Raw genomic sequence first — 16,151 nt, 5'->3', positions numbered from 1 at the left:
GACACCAAAAGGCAGCTCCCAGACCTGCACGATGCAGTTCCACTGACAAAAGAGGAATTGAAGCCTGAGAATACGAGCATACGGGTAGGCAAGCTACCCACCCATCACACCACCCTCACACTGTATTTATGTGGTGCTCTACAGCTCGATCCTAGCCCAAAAGACTCACTCCACCGTCTGCCCTCCCCAAGGATCCCTGCCCTCCTACTGCCCTCACAGAGAAGGACCTGCCCTCTCAGTCACATATCTGCACTCACAGAGAAGAACCTGCTCTCCCACTCACCTGTCTGCCCTCACAGAGAAGGACCTGACCTCCCACTCAGCTGTCTGCCCTAACAGAGAAGGACCTGCCCTCTCACTCACCTGGCTGCCCTCACAGAGAAGGACCTGACCTCCCACTCACCTGTCTACACTCACAGAGAAGGACCTGACCTCTCACTCACCTGTCTGCACTCACAGAGAAGAACCTGCTCTCCCACTCACCTGTCTGCCCTCACAGAGAAGGACCTGACCTCCCACTCAGCTGTCTGCCCTCACAGAGAAGGACCTGCCCTCTCACTCACCTGGCTGCCCTCACAGAGAAGGACCTGACCTCCCACTCACCTGTCTACACTCACAGAGAAGGACCTACTCTCCCACTCACCTGTCTGCCTTCACATAGAAGGACCTGCCCTCTCACTCACCTGTCTGCCCTCACAGAGAAGGACCTGCCTCTTCACTCGCCTGACTTCCCTCACAAAGAAGGACCTGCCCTCTCACTCACCTGACTGCCCTCACACAGAAGGACCTGCCCTCTCACTCACCTGTCTACACTCACAAAGAAGGACCAGGCATCTCATTCACCTGTCTGCCCTCCCCAAGAAGGCCTGCCTTCCTACTGCCCTCACAGAGAAGGAACTGCCCTCTCAGTCACATATCTGCCCTCACAGAGAAGGACCTGACCTCCCACTCACCTGTCTACACTCACAGAGAAGGACCTGCTCTCTCACTCACCTGTCTGCCTTCACAGAGAAGGACCTGCCCTCTCACACACCTGTCTGCCCTCACAGAGAAGGACCTGCCCTCTCACTCACCTGTCTACCCTCACAGAGAAGGACCTGCCCTCTCACTCACCTGTATGCCCTCACACAGAAGGACCTGCCCTCTCACTCACCAGACTGCCCTCACAGAGAAGGACCTGCCCTCTCACTCACCTGTCTACCCTCACAGAGAAGGACCTGCCCTCTCACTCCCCTGTCTACCCTCACAGAGAAGAACCTGCCCTCCCACTCACCTGTCTGCCCTCACAGAGAAGGACCTGACCTCCCACTCAGCTGTCTGCCCTCACAGAGAAGGACCTGCCCTCTCACTCACCTGGCTGCCCTCACAGAGAAGGACCTGACCTCCCAGTCACCTGTCTACACTCACAGAGAAGGACCTGCTCTCTCACTCACCTGTCTGCCTTCACATAGAAGGACCTGCCCTCTCACTCACCTGTCTGCCCTCACACAGAAGGACCTGCCCTCTCACTCACCTGTCTGCCCTCACAGAGAAGGACCTGCCCCGTCACTCGCCTGACTGCCCTAACAGAGAAGGACCTGCCCTCTCACTCACCTGACTGCCCTCACACAGAAGGACCTGCCCTCTCACTCACCTGTCTACACTCACAAAGAAGGACCAGGCATCTCATTCACCTGTCTGCCCTTCCCAAGAAGGCCTGCCCTCCTACTGCCCTCACAGAGAAGGAACTGCCCTCTCAGTCACATATCTGCCCTCACAGAGAAGGACCTGACCTCCCACTCACCTGTCTACACTCACCGAGAAGGACCTGCTCTCTCACTCACCTATCTGCCTTCACAGAGAAGGACCTGCCCTCTCACACACCTGTCTGCCCTCACAGAGAAGGACCTGCCCTCTCACTCACCTGCCTACCCTCACAGAGAAGGACCTGCCCTCTCACTCACCTGTCTGCCCTCACACAGAAGGACCTGCCCTCTCACTCACCAGTCTGCCCTCACAGAGAAGGATCTGCCCTCTCACTCACCTGTCTACCCTCACAGAGAAGGACCAGCCCTCTCACTCCCCTGTCTACCCTCACAGAGAAGGACCTGCCCTCTCACTCACCTGTCTGCCCTCACACATAAGGACCTGCCCTCTCACTCACCAGTCTGCCCTCACAGAGAAGGCCCTGCCCTCTCACTCACCTGTCTACCCTCACAGAGAAGGACCTGCCCTCTCACTCACCTGTCTGCCCTCACACAGAAGGACCTGCCCTCTCACTCACCTGTATGCCCTCACAGTGAAGGACCTGCCCAGTCACTTGCCTAACTGCCCTCATAGAGAAGGACCTGCCCTCTCACTCACCTGCCTGCCCTCACAGAGGACCTGCCCTCTCACTCAACTGACTACCCTCACACAGAAGGACCTGTCCTCTCACTCACCTGACTGCCCTCACAGCGAAGGACCTGCCCTCTCACTCACCTGTCTGCCCTCACAGAGAGGGACCTGCCCTCTCACTCACCTGTCTGCCCTCACACAGAAGGACCTGCCCCGTCACTCGCCTGACTGCCCTCACAGAGAAGGACCAGCCATCTCACTCACCTGTCTGCCCTCACACAGAAGGACCTGCCCTCTCACTCACCTGACTGCCCTCACAGTGAATGACCTGCCCTCTCACTCACCTGTCTGCCCTCACAGTGAAGGAACTGCCCTCTCACTCACCTGTTTTTCATCACAGAGAAGGACCTGCCCTCTCACTCACCTGTCTACCCTCACAGAGAAGAACCTGCCCTCCCACTCACCTGTCTACACTCACAGAGAAGGACCTGACCTCTCACTCACCTGTCTGCACTCACAGAGAAGAACCTGCTCTCCCACTCACCTGTCTGCCCTCACAGAGAAGGACCTGACCTCCCACTCAGCTGTCTGCCCTCACAGAGAAGGACCTGCCCTCTCACTCACCTGGCTGCCCTCACAGAGAAGGACCTGACCTCCCACTCACCTGTCTACACTCACAGAGAAGGACCTACTCTCCCACTCACCTGTCTGCCTTCACATAGAAGGACCTGCCCTCTCACTCACCTGTCTGCCCTCACAGAGAAGGACCTGCCTCTTCACTCGCCTGACTTCCCTCACAAAGAAGGACCTGCCCTCTCACTCACCTGACTGCCCTCACACAGAAGGACCTGCCCTCTCACTCACCTGTCTACACTCACAAAGAAGGACCAGGCATCTCATTCACCTGTCTGCCCTCCCCAAGAAGGCCTGCCTTCCAACTGCCCTCACAGAGAAGGAACTGCCCTCTCAGTCACATATCTGCCCTCACAGAGAAGGACCTGACCTCCCACTCACCTATCTACACTCACAGAGAAGGACCTGCTCTCTCACGCACCTGTCTGCCTTCACAGAGAAGGACCTGCCCTCTCACACACCTGTCTGCCCTCACAGAGAAGGACCTGCCCTCTCTCTCACCTGTCTACCCTCACAGAGAAGGACCTGCCCTCTCACTCACCTGTATACCCTCACACAGAAGGACCTGCCCTCTCACTCACCAGACTGCCCTCACAGAGAAGGACCTGCCCTCTCACTCACCTGTCTACCCTCACAGAGAAGGACCTGCCCTCTCACTCCCCTGTCTACCCTCACAGAGAAGAACCTGCCCTCCCACTCACCTGTCTGCCCTCACAGAGAAGGACCTGACCTCCCACTCAGCTGTCTGCCCTCACAGAGAAGGACCTGCCCTCTCACTCACCTGGCTGCCCTCACAGAGAAGGACCTGACCTCCCAGTCACCTGTCTACACTCACAGAGAAGGACCTGCTCTCTCACTCACCTGTCTGCCTTCACATAGAAGGACCTGCCCTCTCACTCACCTGTCTGCCCTCACACAGAAGGACCTGCCCTCTCACTCACCTGTCTGCCCTCACAGAGAAGGACCTGCCCCGTCACTCGCCTGACTGCCCTAACAGAGAAGGACCTGCCCTCTCACTCACCTGACTGCCCTCACACAGAAGGACCTGCCCTCTCACTCACCTGTCTACACTCACAAAGAAGGACCAGGCATCTCATTCACCTGTCTGCCCTTCCCAAGAAGGCCTGCCCTCCTACTGCCCTCACAGAGAAGGAACTGCCCTCTCAGTAACATATCTGCCCTCACAGAGAAGGACCTGACCTCCCACTCACCTGTCTACACTCACCGAGAAGGACCTGCTCTCTCACTCACCTATCTGCCTTCACAGAGAAGGACCTGCCCTCTCACACACCTGTCTGCCCTCACAGAGAAGGACCTGCCCTCTCACTCACCTGTCTACCCTCACAGAGAAGGACCTGCCCTCTCACTCACCTGTCTGCCCTCACACAGAAGGACCTGCCCTCTCACTCACCAGTCTGCCCTCACAGAGAAGGATCTGCCCTCTCACTCACCTGTCTACCCTCACAGAGAAGGACCTGCCCTCTCACTCCCCTGTCTACCCTCACAGAGAAGGACCTGCCCTCTCACTCACCTGTCTGCCCTCACACAGAAGGACCTGCCCTCTCACTCACCAGTCTGCCCTCACAGAGAAGGCCCTGCCCTCTCACTCACCTGTCTACCCTCACAGAGAAGGACCTGCCCTCTCACTCACCTGTCTGCCCTCACACAGAAGGACCTGCCCTCTCACTCACCTGTATGCCCTCACAGTGAAGGACCTGCCCAGTCACTTGCCTAACTGCCCTCACAGAGAAGGACCTGCCCTCTCACTCACCTGGCTGCCCTCACAGAGGACCTGCCCTCTCACTCACCTGACTGCCCTCACACAGAAGGACCTGCCCTCTCACTCACCTGACTGCCCTCACAGCGAAGGACCTGCCCTCTCACTCACCTGTCTGCCCTCACAGAGAGGGACCTGCCCTCTCACTCACCTGTCTGCCCTCACACAGAAGGACCTGCCCCGTCACTCGCCTGACTGCCCTCACACAGAAGGACCTGCCCTCTCACTCACCTGACTGCCCTCACAGTGAATGACCTGCCCTCTCACTCACCTGTCTGCCCTCACAGTGAAGGAACTGCCCTCTCACTCACCTGTTTTTCATGACAGAGAAGGACCTGCCCTCTCACTCACCTGTCTGTCCTCACAGAGAGGACCTGCCCTCTCACTCACCTGTCTGCCCTCACAGAGAAGGACCTGCCCTCTCACTCACCTGTCTGCCCTCACAGAGAAGGACCTGCCCTCTCACTCACCTGTTTTCCATCACAGAGAAGGACCTGCCCTCTCACTCACCTGTCTGTCCTCACAAAGAAGGACCTGCCCTCTCACTCACCTGTCTGCCCTCACAGTGAAGGACCTGTCCTCTCACTCACATGTCTGCCCTCATATTGAAGGACCTGCCCTCTCACTCACCTGTTTTCCATCACAGAGAAGGACCTGCCCTCTCACTCACCTGTCTGTCCTCACAGAGAAGGACCTGCCCTCTCACTCACCTGGCTGCCCTCACAGAGAAGGACCTGCCCTCTCACTCACCTGTCTGCCCTCACAGAGAAGGACCAGGCATCTCATTCACCTGTCTGCCCTCACAGAGAAGGACCTGCCCTCTCACTCACCTGTCTGTCCTCACACAGAAGGACCTGCCCTCTCACTCACCGTTATGCCCCTGACTGCCCTCACAGTGAAGGACCTGCCCTCTCACTCGCCTGTCTGCCCTAACAGAGAAGGACCTGCCCTCTCACTCACCTGTCTGCCCTCACAGAGAAGGACCTGCCCTCTCACTCACCTGTTTTCCATCACAGATAAGGACCTGCCCTCTCACTCACCTGTCTGTCCTCACAAAGAAGGACCTGCCCTCTCACTCACCTGTCTGCCCTCACAGTGAAGGACCTGTCATCTCACTCACCTGTCTGCCCTCACAGTGAAGGACCTGCCCTCTCACTCACCTGTTTTCCATCACAGAGAAGGTCCTGCCCTCTCAATCACCTGTCTGTCCTCACAGAGAAGGACCTGCCCTCTCACTCACCTGGCTGCCCTCACAGAGAAGGACCTGCCCTCTCACTCACCTGTCTGCACTCACAGAGAAGGACCAGGCATCTCATTCACCTGTCTGCCCTCACAGAGAAGGACTTGCCCTCTCACTCACCTGTCTGTCCTCACACAGAAGGACCTGTCCTCTCACTCACCTGTCTGCCCTCACAGTGAAGGACCTGCCCTCTCACTCACCTGTTTTCCATCACAGAGAAGGACCTGCCTTCTCACTCACCTGTCTGTCCTTACAGAGAAGGACCTGCCCTCTCACTCACCTGGCTGCCCTCACAGAGAAGGACCAGGCATCTCATTCACCTGTCTGCCCTCACAGAGAAGTACCTGCCCTCTCACTCACCTGTCTGTCCTCACAGAGAAGTACCTGCCCTCTCACTCACCTGTCTTTCCTCACACAGAAGGACCTGCCCTCTCATTCACCTGTCTGCCCTCACAGAGAAGTACCTGCCCTCTCACTCACCTGTCTGTCCTCACAGAGAAGTACCTGCCCTCTCACTCACCTGTCTTTCCTCACACAGAAGGACCTGCCCTCTCATTCACCTGCCTGCCCTCACAGAGAAGTACCTGCCCTCTCACTCACCTGTCTGTCCTCACACAGAAGGACCTGCCCTCTCACTCACCGTTATGCCCCTGACTGCCCTCACAGTGAAGGACCTGCCCTCTCACTCACCTGCCTGCCCTAACAGAGAAGGACCTGCTCTCTCACTCACCTGTCCACACTCACAGAGAAGGAGCTGCTCTCTCACTCACCTGTCTGTCCGGGTTTGTACATGGGCTTATCCGTCTGCACCATGGTGGCATTTTGGGACATCCTGAGTAGAACGTCCTTTTTTTCTGAAATTTGTTTGCTCCCGGCGCAATCCAGCGACACCTCAATGGACACCACTTCCTCTGTACCTTTGGTGGGTGGTGGTACCTGGGCAGGAGAATAGGATGAAAACAAAGACAGTCTCACTTTCCGTCTGAAAATTAATAAAGTATAATTAATCCATGTATTCTCTTCATGCGTTGGTGAAACTGAAAAAGTTTACATTGCAGACAAGGCTGTGTGGATTTAAAACCAGTCCAGAAAACAGTAGAATGGTTCTAACTTCAAGATGTGCTGAACTAAGATGAAATACACTCGGGTCTATGCAACTACAGCATAGGACTGGCTGCAATCGACAGAGGTTCAGTGTGAACCTAATGCTAATCCATCCAAGTTTAGTGTTGAACCAACAGCAATAAAAGCAGAACTAGTGGTGAACTAAAACCGAATAAGCAGCATTGGAATTAAACTTCCTTGAGTCTATGCAAAACTATTGTGGGGCTAACTCCAATCCAAGCCACTAGTGTGGAACTAATGCTGTCTCAGCCAAGCCAAACATGCAGCTGACCATGCGCATCAGGTGTGGTCATCTTTGAATGGGATTTGGTAAATTAAAACAAAAGCTATTTGAAGATGCCCACCACACATGCATGTCAATGAGCTCTCTCACAGTGATCACAAAAACATGAAGATGGATGCCTGCGAAAGGTGCCTGGGAGGGGTCAGTAAAAAATAAGCCACTGGGCTGAAGAGGCAGGAAGAAGCGGGGTGGATGATTCGAATGGAGTGTGGAGGAGAGCCGGATGGGAGTGGAAGGGAATGCTGGGAGAGAGAGGCGGAGAGAAAATAGTCCCTCCTGTGCAAAGCAAGGTCTGACGTCAGCAACGGAGGCATACATCATGCACAAAACAGCATGATGCTGAAATGCTCCTAAGAAGAACAAACACAGGAATATGAAGAAAAGTAATTCGACCAGTAGCGGGGGGGGGGTGGGGTAGAAACAAAAAACAAAACCATTCAATCATGGGCAAGGGGCTGATCTAAAGCCTATTCTATCCATATGTAATGTATTAAAATCAAAAGGTCTCCAAAACACAGTTAAAGTTGTCTGCAGTCAAGACTTATAATTTAGTGTGGTTATATATCACTAAGGTAGACCTAATGTAATATATAGGAATACAGGGGGTCTAACACCTGTATGTACAGGTCTACAGTTGAGCCAAGTAAAACCTGGATGGAAACAATGTCAGTTTGTTGATCTATGTAGGGAATAACTCCAATTCATGGAGGATTAAGGTGGGAGTAACTAGGCTGGACTAATATGAAACCATCCAGGACTAAGGTCAGATTAGCACCAATAAGTACATGGGTAGAAGGGCCTATCCTCTCCCTCCCCTAGATGTCCGATCTCCCCAAGAAGGAATTGCCCTCTCCTTCACCTGTCCCTCCTTCAAGAGGGACCTGCACTTCCCCTCACCTGTCTGACTCGACTACACGCATGGGTAGAATTGCACTACCTCTAGTTCATTTAAGACTGCCTTTGATTTACCATCAATAAACGTTGCGCTTCACAATATATTCATCTGTAGGGAACATTTGTCATGCTCCTATGATTCAACAAAACATTTATAAGCTAAAATCCTTACTTTGACTTCAAAACAAATCCTGCCTAGAGCAGGGTCTGGGGTCATCAGCCTTTAAATCCCTCTTAGCAAGTCTCCTTACCTGGAAGCTGACACATTCCCAGGGCCTCAGGCTGGAACTTCTCTTTATCAGCTGTATGTCATCCTTGCCAATGGATGTCATGTTGACCTCCACGGCGCATTTGATGGGCTCACTGATGTAAGTGCAGACTTTCTCCAAGGAGGGATACAACAGCACAGCTGGGACCACCACCACGTAGGTTCTGAAGACGAAAAACACCTCAATGACCACACAGTAAAGGAAGATCCACCAGTTAGTTCTTCTGACCCACCTCAAGCAATAAACTGATTAAGCTATTAGTGATCTCTAAGAGGGATAGAAATACAGATATTGTTGGAAGCCTACTAGAGTGTCATGTGAACACACAAGCACAGGGATACAGTGTAGTGAAGACCAGGCAGATGACTGAAATAGCAGTGAATTGGGTGTTAAGACACATGGGGCCAGATGCACAAAGGGTTTTTGTGGCCCGACAAACCCTGCAATTCAGTAAAATATTGGTTTGTGACCTCAAAACCCCTTTCACATATCTACTGAATCCATTTGCAAGGGGCATGTTTTGGGAGTTCCTTCAGAATTGTGGTTTGGAAATCTGTGTGCCTTTGTTGTTCATTATGGAGATTCCGGTTGCACACCATTAATCAACTACGAACTCCCAAGGTGGAGTGCTAACCGACTCACAAATGGGAAGGGGTCCCATTGCACTTTTTTTCCCTCTTTGAGGACCAGCCTCTGTTAGGGTAGGCAGGGGTCCAAGGAACGTTTTCCTATCAGGAAGTTGATCTGCTTTAAAAAAAAGTTTACATTTTGAAATGCAAAGTTAGTGATAACATTCTGCTGACCTTTGCTGACCACCCGCCCTGTAATTTCAGACAATCAATTAGAGTCACAAATTGGGATTTAGCTTATGAATATTTATTAGGCAGGTCACTCGACAACCCCTTGTAGTTTCTTACTGTACCAAATGACCTATTGGTTGAGTAGTAAAAATAAAGCATTGATCGCAAAATGTTGGTGTGCACTTTGTATGCTCTTATTGCAACCATAATGTTACTACATCTGGCCCCTTAATTCCTCAAACACGGCAATGCCAGAACTACAGCTATGGATGGGGTCGGCTTTAGGGTGGTGCGAGTGGTGCGGCTGCACCGGGGTGCTGACCTGGATTGGGGGGTGCTGACCTCAGAGGGGCGCTGTATTTAGCAATAACTTACGAAACTTGTGATTTAAAAGCACCTGTTGAAAAGTTCCTTGTGCGTCCAGCCTCCACGAACCAAATAAAATGTCAAGATACCTCTTGTGATTAGTGTTCCTGCTAGGGAGAGAGATGGAAGTTTTGTCTAGGGCAGCTTTGACTTGCCATAAAGTTGTGCAGAAGGTTAATACGCCTGCTCCAAAGAACAGAACTATATTTTATATGGGTAGCTGAGTGGATTAGTAAAGCCAGCCTTTACAAGCGCCTTAAAACACATGAATGTATGTAAAAGAGGGGAAATGGAGAGTTGAGAAGCACATTTGCCGGGTGGTAATGAGGGAATCTGAGGAGGTGGTCTTGGGGTGGGGATGCCACAAAAGACTGTCGCACAGGGCGCCACCAGAGCAAAAGCTGGCCCTAGCCATGGAGGTGTGAAGGTGGATGTTTCATTCGTACTATGGCCTTTGATGGTATTATTTAAGACCTATATTTCTTCTGTTCATTAAGTAAACACCTCCCTTGATTATCTTCAGGTCTGGAGTACTTTTTTGTTGTTGTTCCAGATGAAATGGAAACTGTATTATATTTCTCAGAAGACTGAGTAAGATCAGATGAATTAGGAGCATGGAGCTCTTCCATCCTCACTAATAGATGATACAATAGTAATGAAATTACCTCCTCAGTGCTTGAGACCTACTATCCTCCAGTTCCCATCGGCTGTGCCCATCCTCAGCACTACATTTCAGTTTTGGCTCCTCACCCCATGAGGCATCTTTAGGTGATGAGAAGTAAGATATAAAAGGGTTTGAAACCAGAAACAGATTTAGATAAATAGATTTCGAGGCACATCTTTGTAAGCAGATATAAGACTATGGATGGGAAGGTGGAAAGCATGCAGATAGAATGGGATGCTCTGAAATCGTTTTAAAGGAGCTATGATCAATGCCTAATTTGAGCCACTGGTTCCTGGTGGGGGGCTCCGGCATTTCTTTCTGAGGGCCTTCAGTTATTTTTCTGCATCAGGCATTTCCTGTGAGCAAAAGACACAGGGCCTGATTCTGACCCCGGCGGTCACGGACCGCCGGGGCCAGGGTCGGCGGGAGCACCGCCAACAGGCTGGCGGTGCTCCTCAGGACATTCTGACCGCGGCGGTTCAGCCGCGGTCAGAACAGGAAAACCGGCGGTCTCCCGCTGGTTTTCCGCTGTCCTGCAGAATCCTCCATGGCAGCGCAGCTTGCTGCGTCGCCATGGGGATTCTGACACCCCATACCGCCATCCTGTTCCTGGCGGGTCGCCCGCCAGGAACAGGATGGCAGTATGGGGTGTCGTGGGGCCCCTGGGGGCCCCTGCAGTGCCCATGCCAATGGCATGGGCACTGCAGGGGCCCCGGTAAGAGGGCCCCACAAAGAATTTCAGTGTCTGCTGAGCAGACACTGAAATTTGTGACAGGTGCAACTGCACCCGTCGCACATCCTCCACTCCGCCGGCTCCATTCGGAGCCGGCATCCTCATGGAGGGGTGTTTCCCACTGGGCTGGCGGGCGGCCTTTTGGCGGTCGCCCGCCAGCCCAGTGGGAAACCCAGAATCACCGCAGCGGTCTTATGACCGCGGAGCGGTGTTCTGGAGGGGGGAACTCTGGCGGGCGGCCTCCGCCGCCTGTCAGAGTTAGAATGACCCCCACAGATGGGAAAGACGGAGGAAGAGAAAAACGAAAAAGCGTCACAAAGGGAGAAAGCAGAAGCTGCAAGACTGAGCTGAAGGGGCAGAGAGTGTCTGTAAATGGATTAAAGAGGCCCGAGATGGCTTTAGGATTAACCTGCCTCAGTATTCTGTGCTCTAACATTTAATCGGAGCAGCCACATGTTTCAGAGGACAGCTTTGAGCACTGGGACATTTTTATTTGCAAATTAAGCCCAGGAGCTATCATTGATTACTTCAGAAAACTATGGACAAAAGAAGCAATGCCAAGGTTCAGGTCATGCCCACAGATTTCAAGTCTTTTTACTTTCAAGCCCGGGAGGGCATGCGTTAGCGCATGCGTCTCGCTTGCGAGACTCTGTTGTGATCAGTTAAGGGCTTGGAGCCCGCCTGTCGCTCACCATTTGTTGGTTTGCTGGCACTCTTCTTTACAGCCTCGTAATTCATCAAGGCATGTCTGGCATCATTTCCGTTCCTCTGTGTGGCGCGGGGATCAAGCACTAATTGTTTCAACATTATTAGTGCACCTCTGCTGCACCCGACGTGATCAAGGTGGTATTTGTTCTTTTTAACTTGTAGTGCCCTGCAAACAGAAGGCTTGTGACTGCCAAAAACGTGCCCAGCAGGACAAATAAAATTACAAAGTTTTGTTTTGTAAAGCACTTTCTGTTATTTTGCCAAGTCGTCATTTTTCACTTTCCTCTCATGTTTTCTTTTGTTTTTTCTCATGGGCGCTGTCGTCAAAAGGTGACAATTAACTTGTCCTAAATATGCGAGACCTATCGCATTGCAAATGCTTGTTTAGTGTATGTTTGTCAAGTAAGATAAAGGAGAGCAGAGGAGGTAATATTAGAGGAACATTTCTCCCACAGAAAGACTTTTGGGAATTCTGCCCAGTGCTTCCAGTAGGTAATGAGGAAGTTGGTGGATTGAGTAATAATGGAATCTCCCCATCAAAGTACTGGAATGAGCACAGAGAGTGATTACCAGAGATTAATAGTGGCACATTTAAAGTAGGATCCTGAAAAGTCAGTAGTTCTCTTGGAAGGGGTTAGAGGAGGGTTTGAAGACACAGAAAAGACGGAGGTAACCCATGAGAGGACTGGGGAGAGAAAGAGGGAGGGAAAAAATGAAGGAGAACAACAAAACTGCTTGGAATGAGAAAATACAGATGGATAACGTCAGACTGTGGTGAAGGGAGATGCAGATTGTATCAAGAGATTAGGAGTGGAGAAAATCCAAGGAGCAAGTGCGGAGAAGAAATGGTATTCAATGTGAAGAGACAGATATGAGTGAGCAAACTGCGGATGAGTGACAGGAATGGGCTATGAGAGAGGAACAAGTCAGAGGACACATAAAGCAGGAATAAAACTGACGGGGATAAAAAGGGCTCAAAGATGGACAAAAAAGGGAATCTAAAAAATAATGACTAAGAAAGGGAATGTAGAGGGAAATCAGAAAAATGGCTGCAGACGAAGTCATAGAGAATGACAAAGAGGTGCCTGCTGGGAGGATGTATTACTGAGGAAGTACAGTGGTGAAGAGACAGGAAGAAGCAGAAAGAAAAGGATGGAGGAGCATACAAGCGAGAGAAGTGAGATCCATGGCTGCATACAGTAGGTAGTAACAGAGAGGCAAAGAGAAAAGAATGTTGATAAACAAGATAAAGAAGGAAGAGAGAGACAAAAAAGTGGGGAAGAAGTGAGCAAAATACAGAAGGGGGTGATATGAGAGAGAGAGGGCGAAGATATAAACAGTAGCTAGAGCCCTGCCAGTCTCTGATAGTTGGAAGAAGTGATCACAAGTAAGAAGGGAAGAAATGGCTAGAGGTTTTCGGATGATGCTCTTACGGAGATGCAGGGGTCTCCCCGTGAGTGGCATGCAGGAGCAGGCAGCCGATGAGCAGACTGCCCCACATCTTCCAGTAACTCATCCTTCTTCGAGGGGGTTCCTAAGACTAGGAGGGCGGTCACCCCTGGTTCCTCTTGAGGTCTTTCAAGATGGCAGAAACAGATTCTAGCTCATGCCAGCTGCTGCCCTCCAGGTTCTCCCTCCTGAGCTCTTTGCTCACAGCCTTCTCAGTCTCCCTCTGTAGTTCACCAGACTTTTATAGCACCTCTGAACTCATGGCAAGGCCCATGGTCCCTCCCTCCTCTCTTAGACAGCTCTTTCACTCTGCCAAATTTCATTATCTCTTCAATTTTGGCATCTGGCCCGGGAGTTTACATCAATTTAGGATTGTGAAAGATTGCCCAAGTTGCATCTTATTCAAAAAACAAATGTTTTGCGTCACGGCCTGCACTAATCCCTGTCCTGCAATGAGGAAGCATCGTGTGGCTTTTGTTGCCTAAGAGGAACTATTCGCGTAAAGACAAAGTCGCTCATCAGCCAGGCTTTAAAGTCATCACACTGGGCATAGGTTCCGGTTTTTATATTCCTTTTCATTGCCTTTGATTCACAACATTAGCAAAACAAGCTCTGCCCTCGGGCAGGGTCATGTCTCAAGTGGTTGAGATCTACATCCTCGTTGATTCATTTGGGATCTAAGCTGTTACCTTCTGGTATCCACCCCGGGAACCTGGCAGAGTCTGGCAGTAGGGTGCACCATATCTGATACTGAGTTCCTGATAGGTCAGAGTTTGAGAATTGTGAACAATAACTAATGAGGATCTTCTCTAGACTGACTAATTAAACTAAGGGCCTATCACCAACTTGTATGTCTTGCAAACTAATGTGTGAAATTTTGCTTTCACAACTACAACTATGCTAGAACTCATACTCCGTCCTGAGTACCACCTGAGTTGAAGAGATGCCACAGACATTTAGTAGCATGCTAAATACTGCACACGGAGAGGAGAAAGATCTTTCAGCTTACTTTTGACTTGAAACTGTTTGATACCAACCTCATATTTATGAAATAGAGAGCGTGGGGGACCGTCAAACACCAAGTTCACCAGGTGTGACTTCCTACCAAGAGGAGGGACATCAGAGTTGCCACAGAACACAACTCCACGAGCCAGATGTCTCTAAAGGCATTGCCCTGTTTAAACCTCCAAGATGCTTTTGCCCTGTCAGATCTGATGAGACAACTGCTACCAGGGAATCCACGTACACGTGGAATGCAACCAGCTATACGATGATCCATGGGATTCTGCACAGGTGGCAGATCATTGGTCAAATCTTTAAGGTCACATCTGAATGAGCTGGTGCTGATGGAGGAGGAATGAAGCAAATCACTATAATATTGATACAGACAGTCCCACACTGGTCAAGACAATGTTCAGTGTTGCCTGGGCTTCAACATTGCTGAATGTACGCAAGAGATTAAGGCATATCAGAGGGTAGAAGTCATATTGGTCTGTCATAAGAGGGGTGTTCTCGTGCCCTCTCATACTTCCTCACCATCATTTACTCCCATCAGTTAGCTTCAATGCCCGCTCATCCTAACCACATTACTCCCCGCTGCTTTCCAACAAACCAATATGGAGGCATACAAAGTCCACGCTTAAAGGAGACAATGAGTTCTATGGAAATTACATCACTGGGCACAGAATGGCAATGTGCCGGCACTAACCTGTCTCCTTATGTGTTTGCCCGCTGAAGAGGGGCAATGGACCCTCTTACATTGATGAGATTATTGTAGGCCTCCCAGATACTGTGAGTCTATTGCTCACTGGTACTAATGAGCCTTGCTGCCTCTACTTTGAGTATTAGTGATGCTCCCCTCTCTCCCTTCTTTACTACATCGCTTCCTGATTCACGGTCTGCTCAGGGAGGTTGTCGCAGGGTGAATCCTGGAAAGGTGGGTTATCAGGGAAGCCCCTCCCCACCTGTGAACCTCAAGGGATTATATTCACCAACCCTCTACAGTTCATGGACAAAGGAACTATACTTGGCATGAAGGAAGAACTGGTCTCCCAGATTGACAGTAAGACAACAAAACAGAAACTAAGAGCTTATTTACAAAATGCAGAATGCAGCACACATCGAAAGAGGAAGGAAAAACAGGAGAAATAAAGATATTTCCCCTTGATGCGCCTCCCTTGGGGAGGTGTACGATTTTGACACATTCCGAGGTTTACAGATTCTTGTAAATGTGTGACTGCGTCAAAACCTACGGGTGTTGCGTTGGAATACCCACCGCAACACATATGAAATGCCACTTTGACTCAGAGTAAGGCAATGTAGCAACTTGTGCTGCGTTGCCTCACACCATATCTACATGGCCTTTACAAGCGATGCAAAGTGGCTTTGCGTGGCCATGTGTGTGTCTATATGGGCCTGCACAATGCGCCGCCAGTGCGTCACAAAAAGTGATGCACTAGCGGTGCACAGGGCTTATAAATGAGCCCCTAAGTGTAGTAAGACAAGCTTGATATAAGGGGGTAGAGGGAGATTGAATTACACTGTTCCTGAGATCTTGCCAGATTTTTGACAGAACTCAACACCCATATTTCTTCAGTACATGTGGTTCAAAACTACCCACTTTACCTTATAAGACCAATTACCAGCTGCAGGCAGCAAACTCAAGTCTCTCATAAAACCAGGTAACAGATCACCTCTCACACATACTGTTCAGTGGCAGCTCCCCTGCTATGGCGGAGTAGCATCGCCCCCGAGCAGCAACTGCTGCAAATCCTTTAAGAATGAAAAGATAATAGAGTAAGTTTATTATCCCTTCATTGTTAAAGGGCGGGGCACGAGGGGAGTGCGCTGTGCACTCTCCTCAGTGCGCATGTATGTTTGGCAGGCTGTCTCGG

At 50.9% G+C, this 16,151-nt stretch overlaps 1 protein-coding gene across 1 annotated transcript in view; it reads right to left on the bottom strand.

Annotated features, from left to right (window-relative positions):
* The window catches only part of LOC138246804 (alpha-2-macroglobulin-like protein 1), a 179,966-nt gene extending 166,497 nt beyond the window's left edge, over nt 1-13,469 (bottom strand). Inside the window, exons 1-3 of the mRNA XM_069201567.1 lie at nt 13,242-13,469; nt 8,520-8,700; nt 6,737-6,902 (exon numbers count right to left, since the gene is read on the bottom strand). Of these exons, the coding sequence (XP_069057668.1) occupies nt 6,737-6,902; nt 8,520-8,700; nt 13,242-13,324 (430 nt within the window). The 5' untranslated portion in view covers nt 13,325-13,469. The remainder of the gene's footprint in view (nt 1-6,736; nt 6,903-8,519; nt 8,701-13,241) is intronic.
* Between the last annotated feature and the right edge of the window lie 2,682 nt (nt 13,470-16,151).

The sequence above is a fragment of the Pleurodeles waltl genome, chromosome 7 (assembly GCF_031143425.1).
Source record: "Pleurodeles waltl isolate 20211129_DDA chromosome 7, aPleWal1.hap1.20221129, whole genome shotgun sequence".
Classification (NCBI taxonomy): domain Eukaryota; kingdom Metazoa; phylum Chordata; class Amphibia; order Caudata; family Salamandridae; genus Pleurodeles; species Pleurodeles waltl.
Note: the sequence above shows the minus strand (reverse complement) of the source record. Positions and strands in the feature narration are given on the sequence as shown.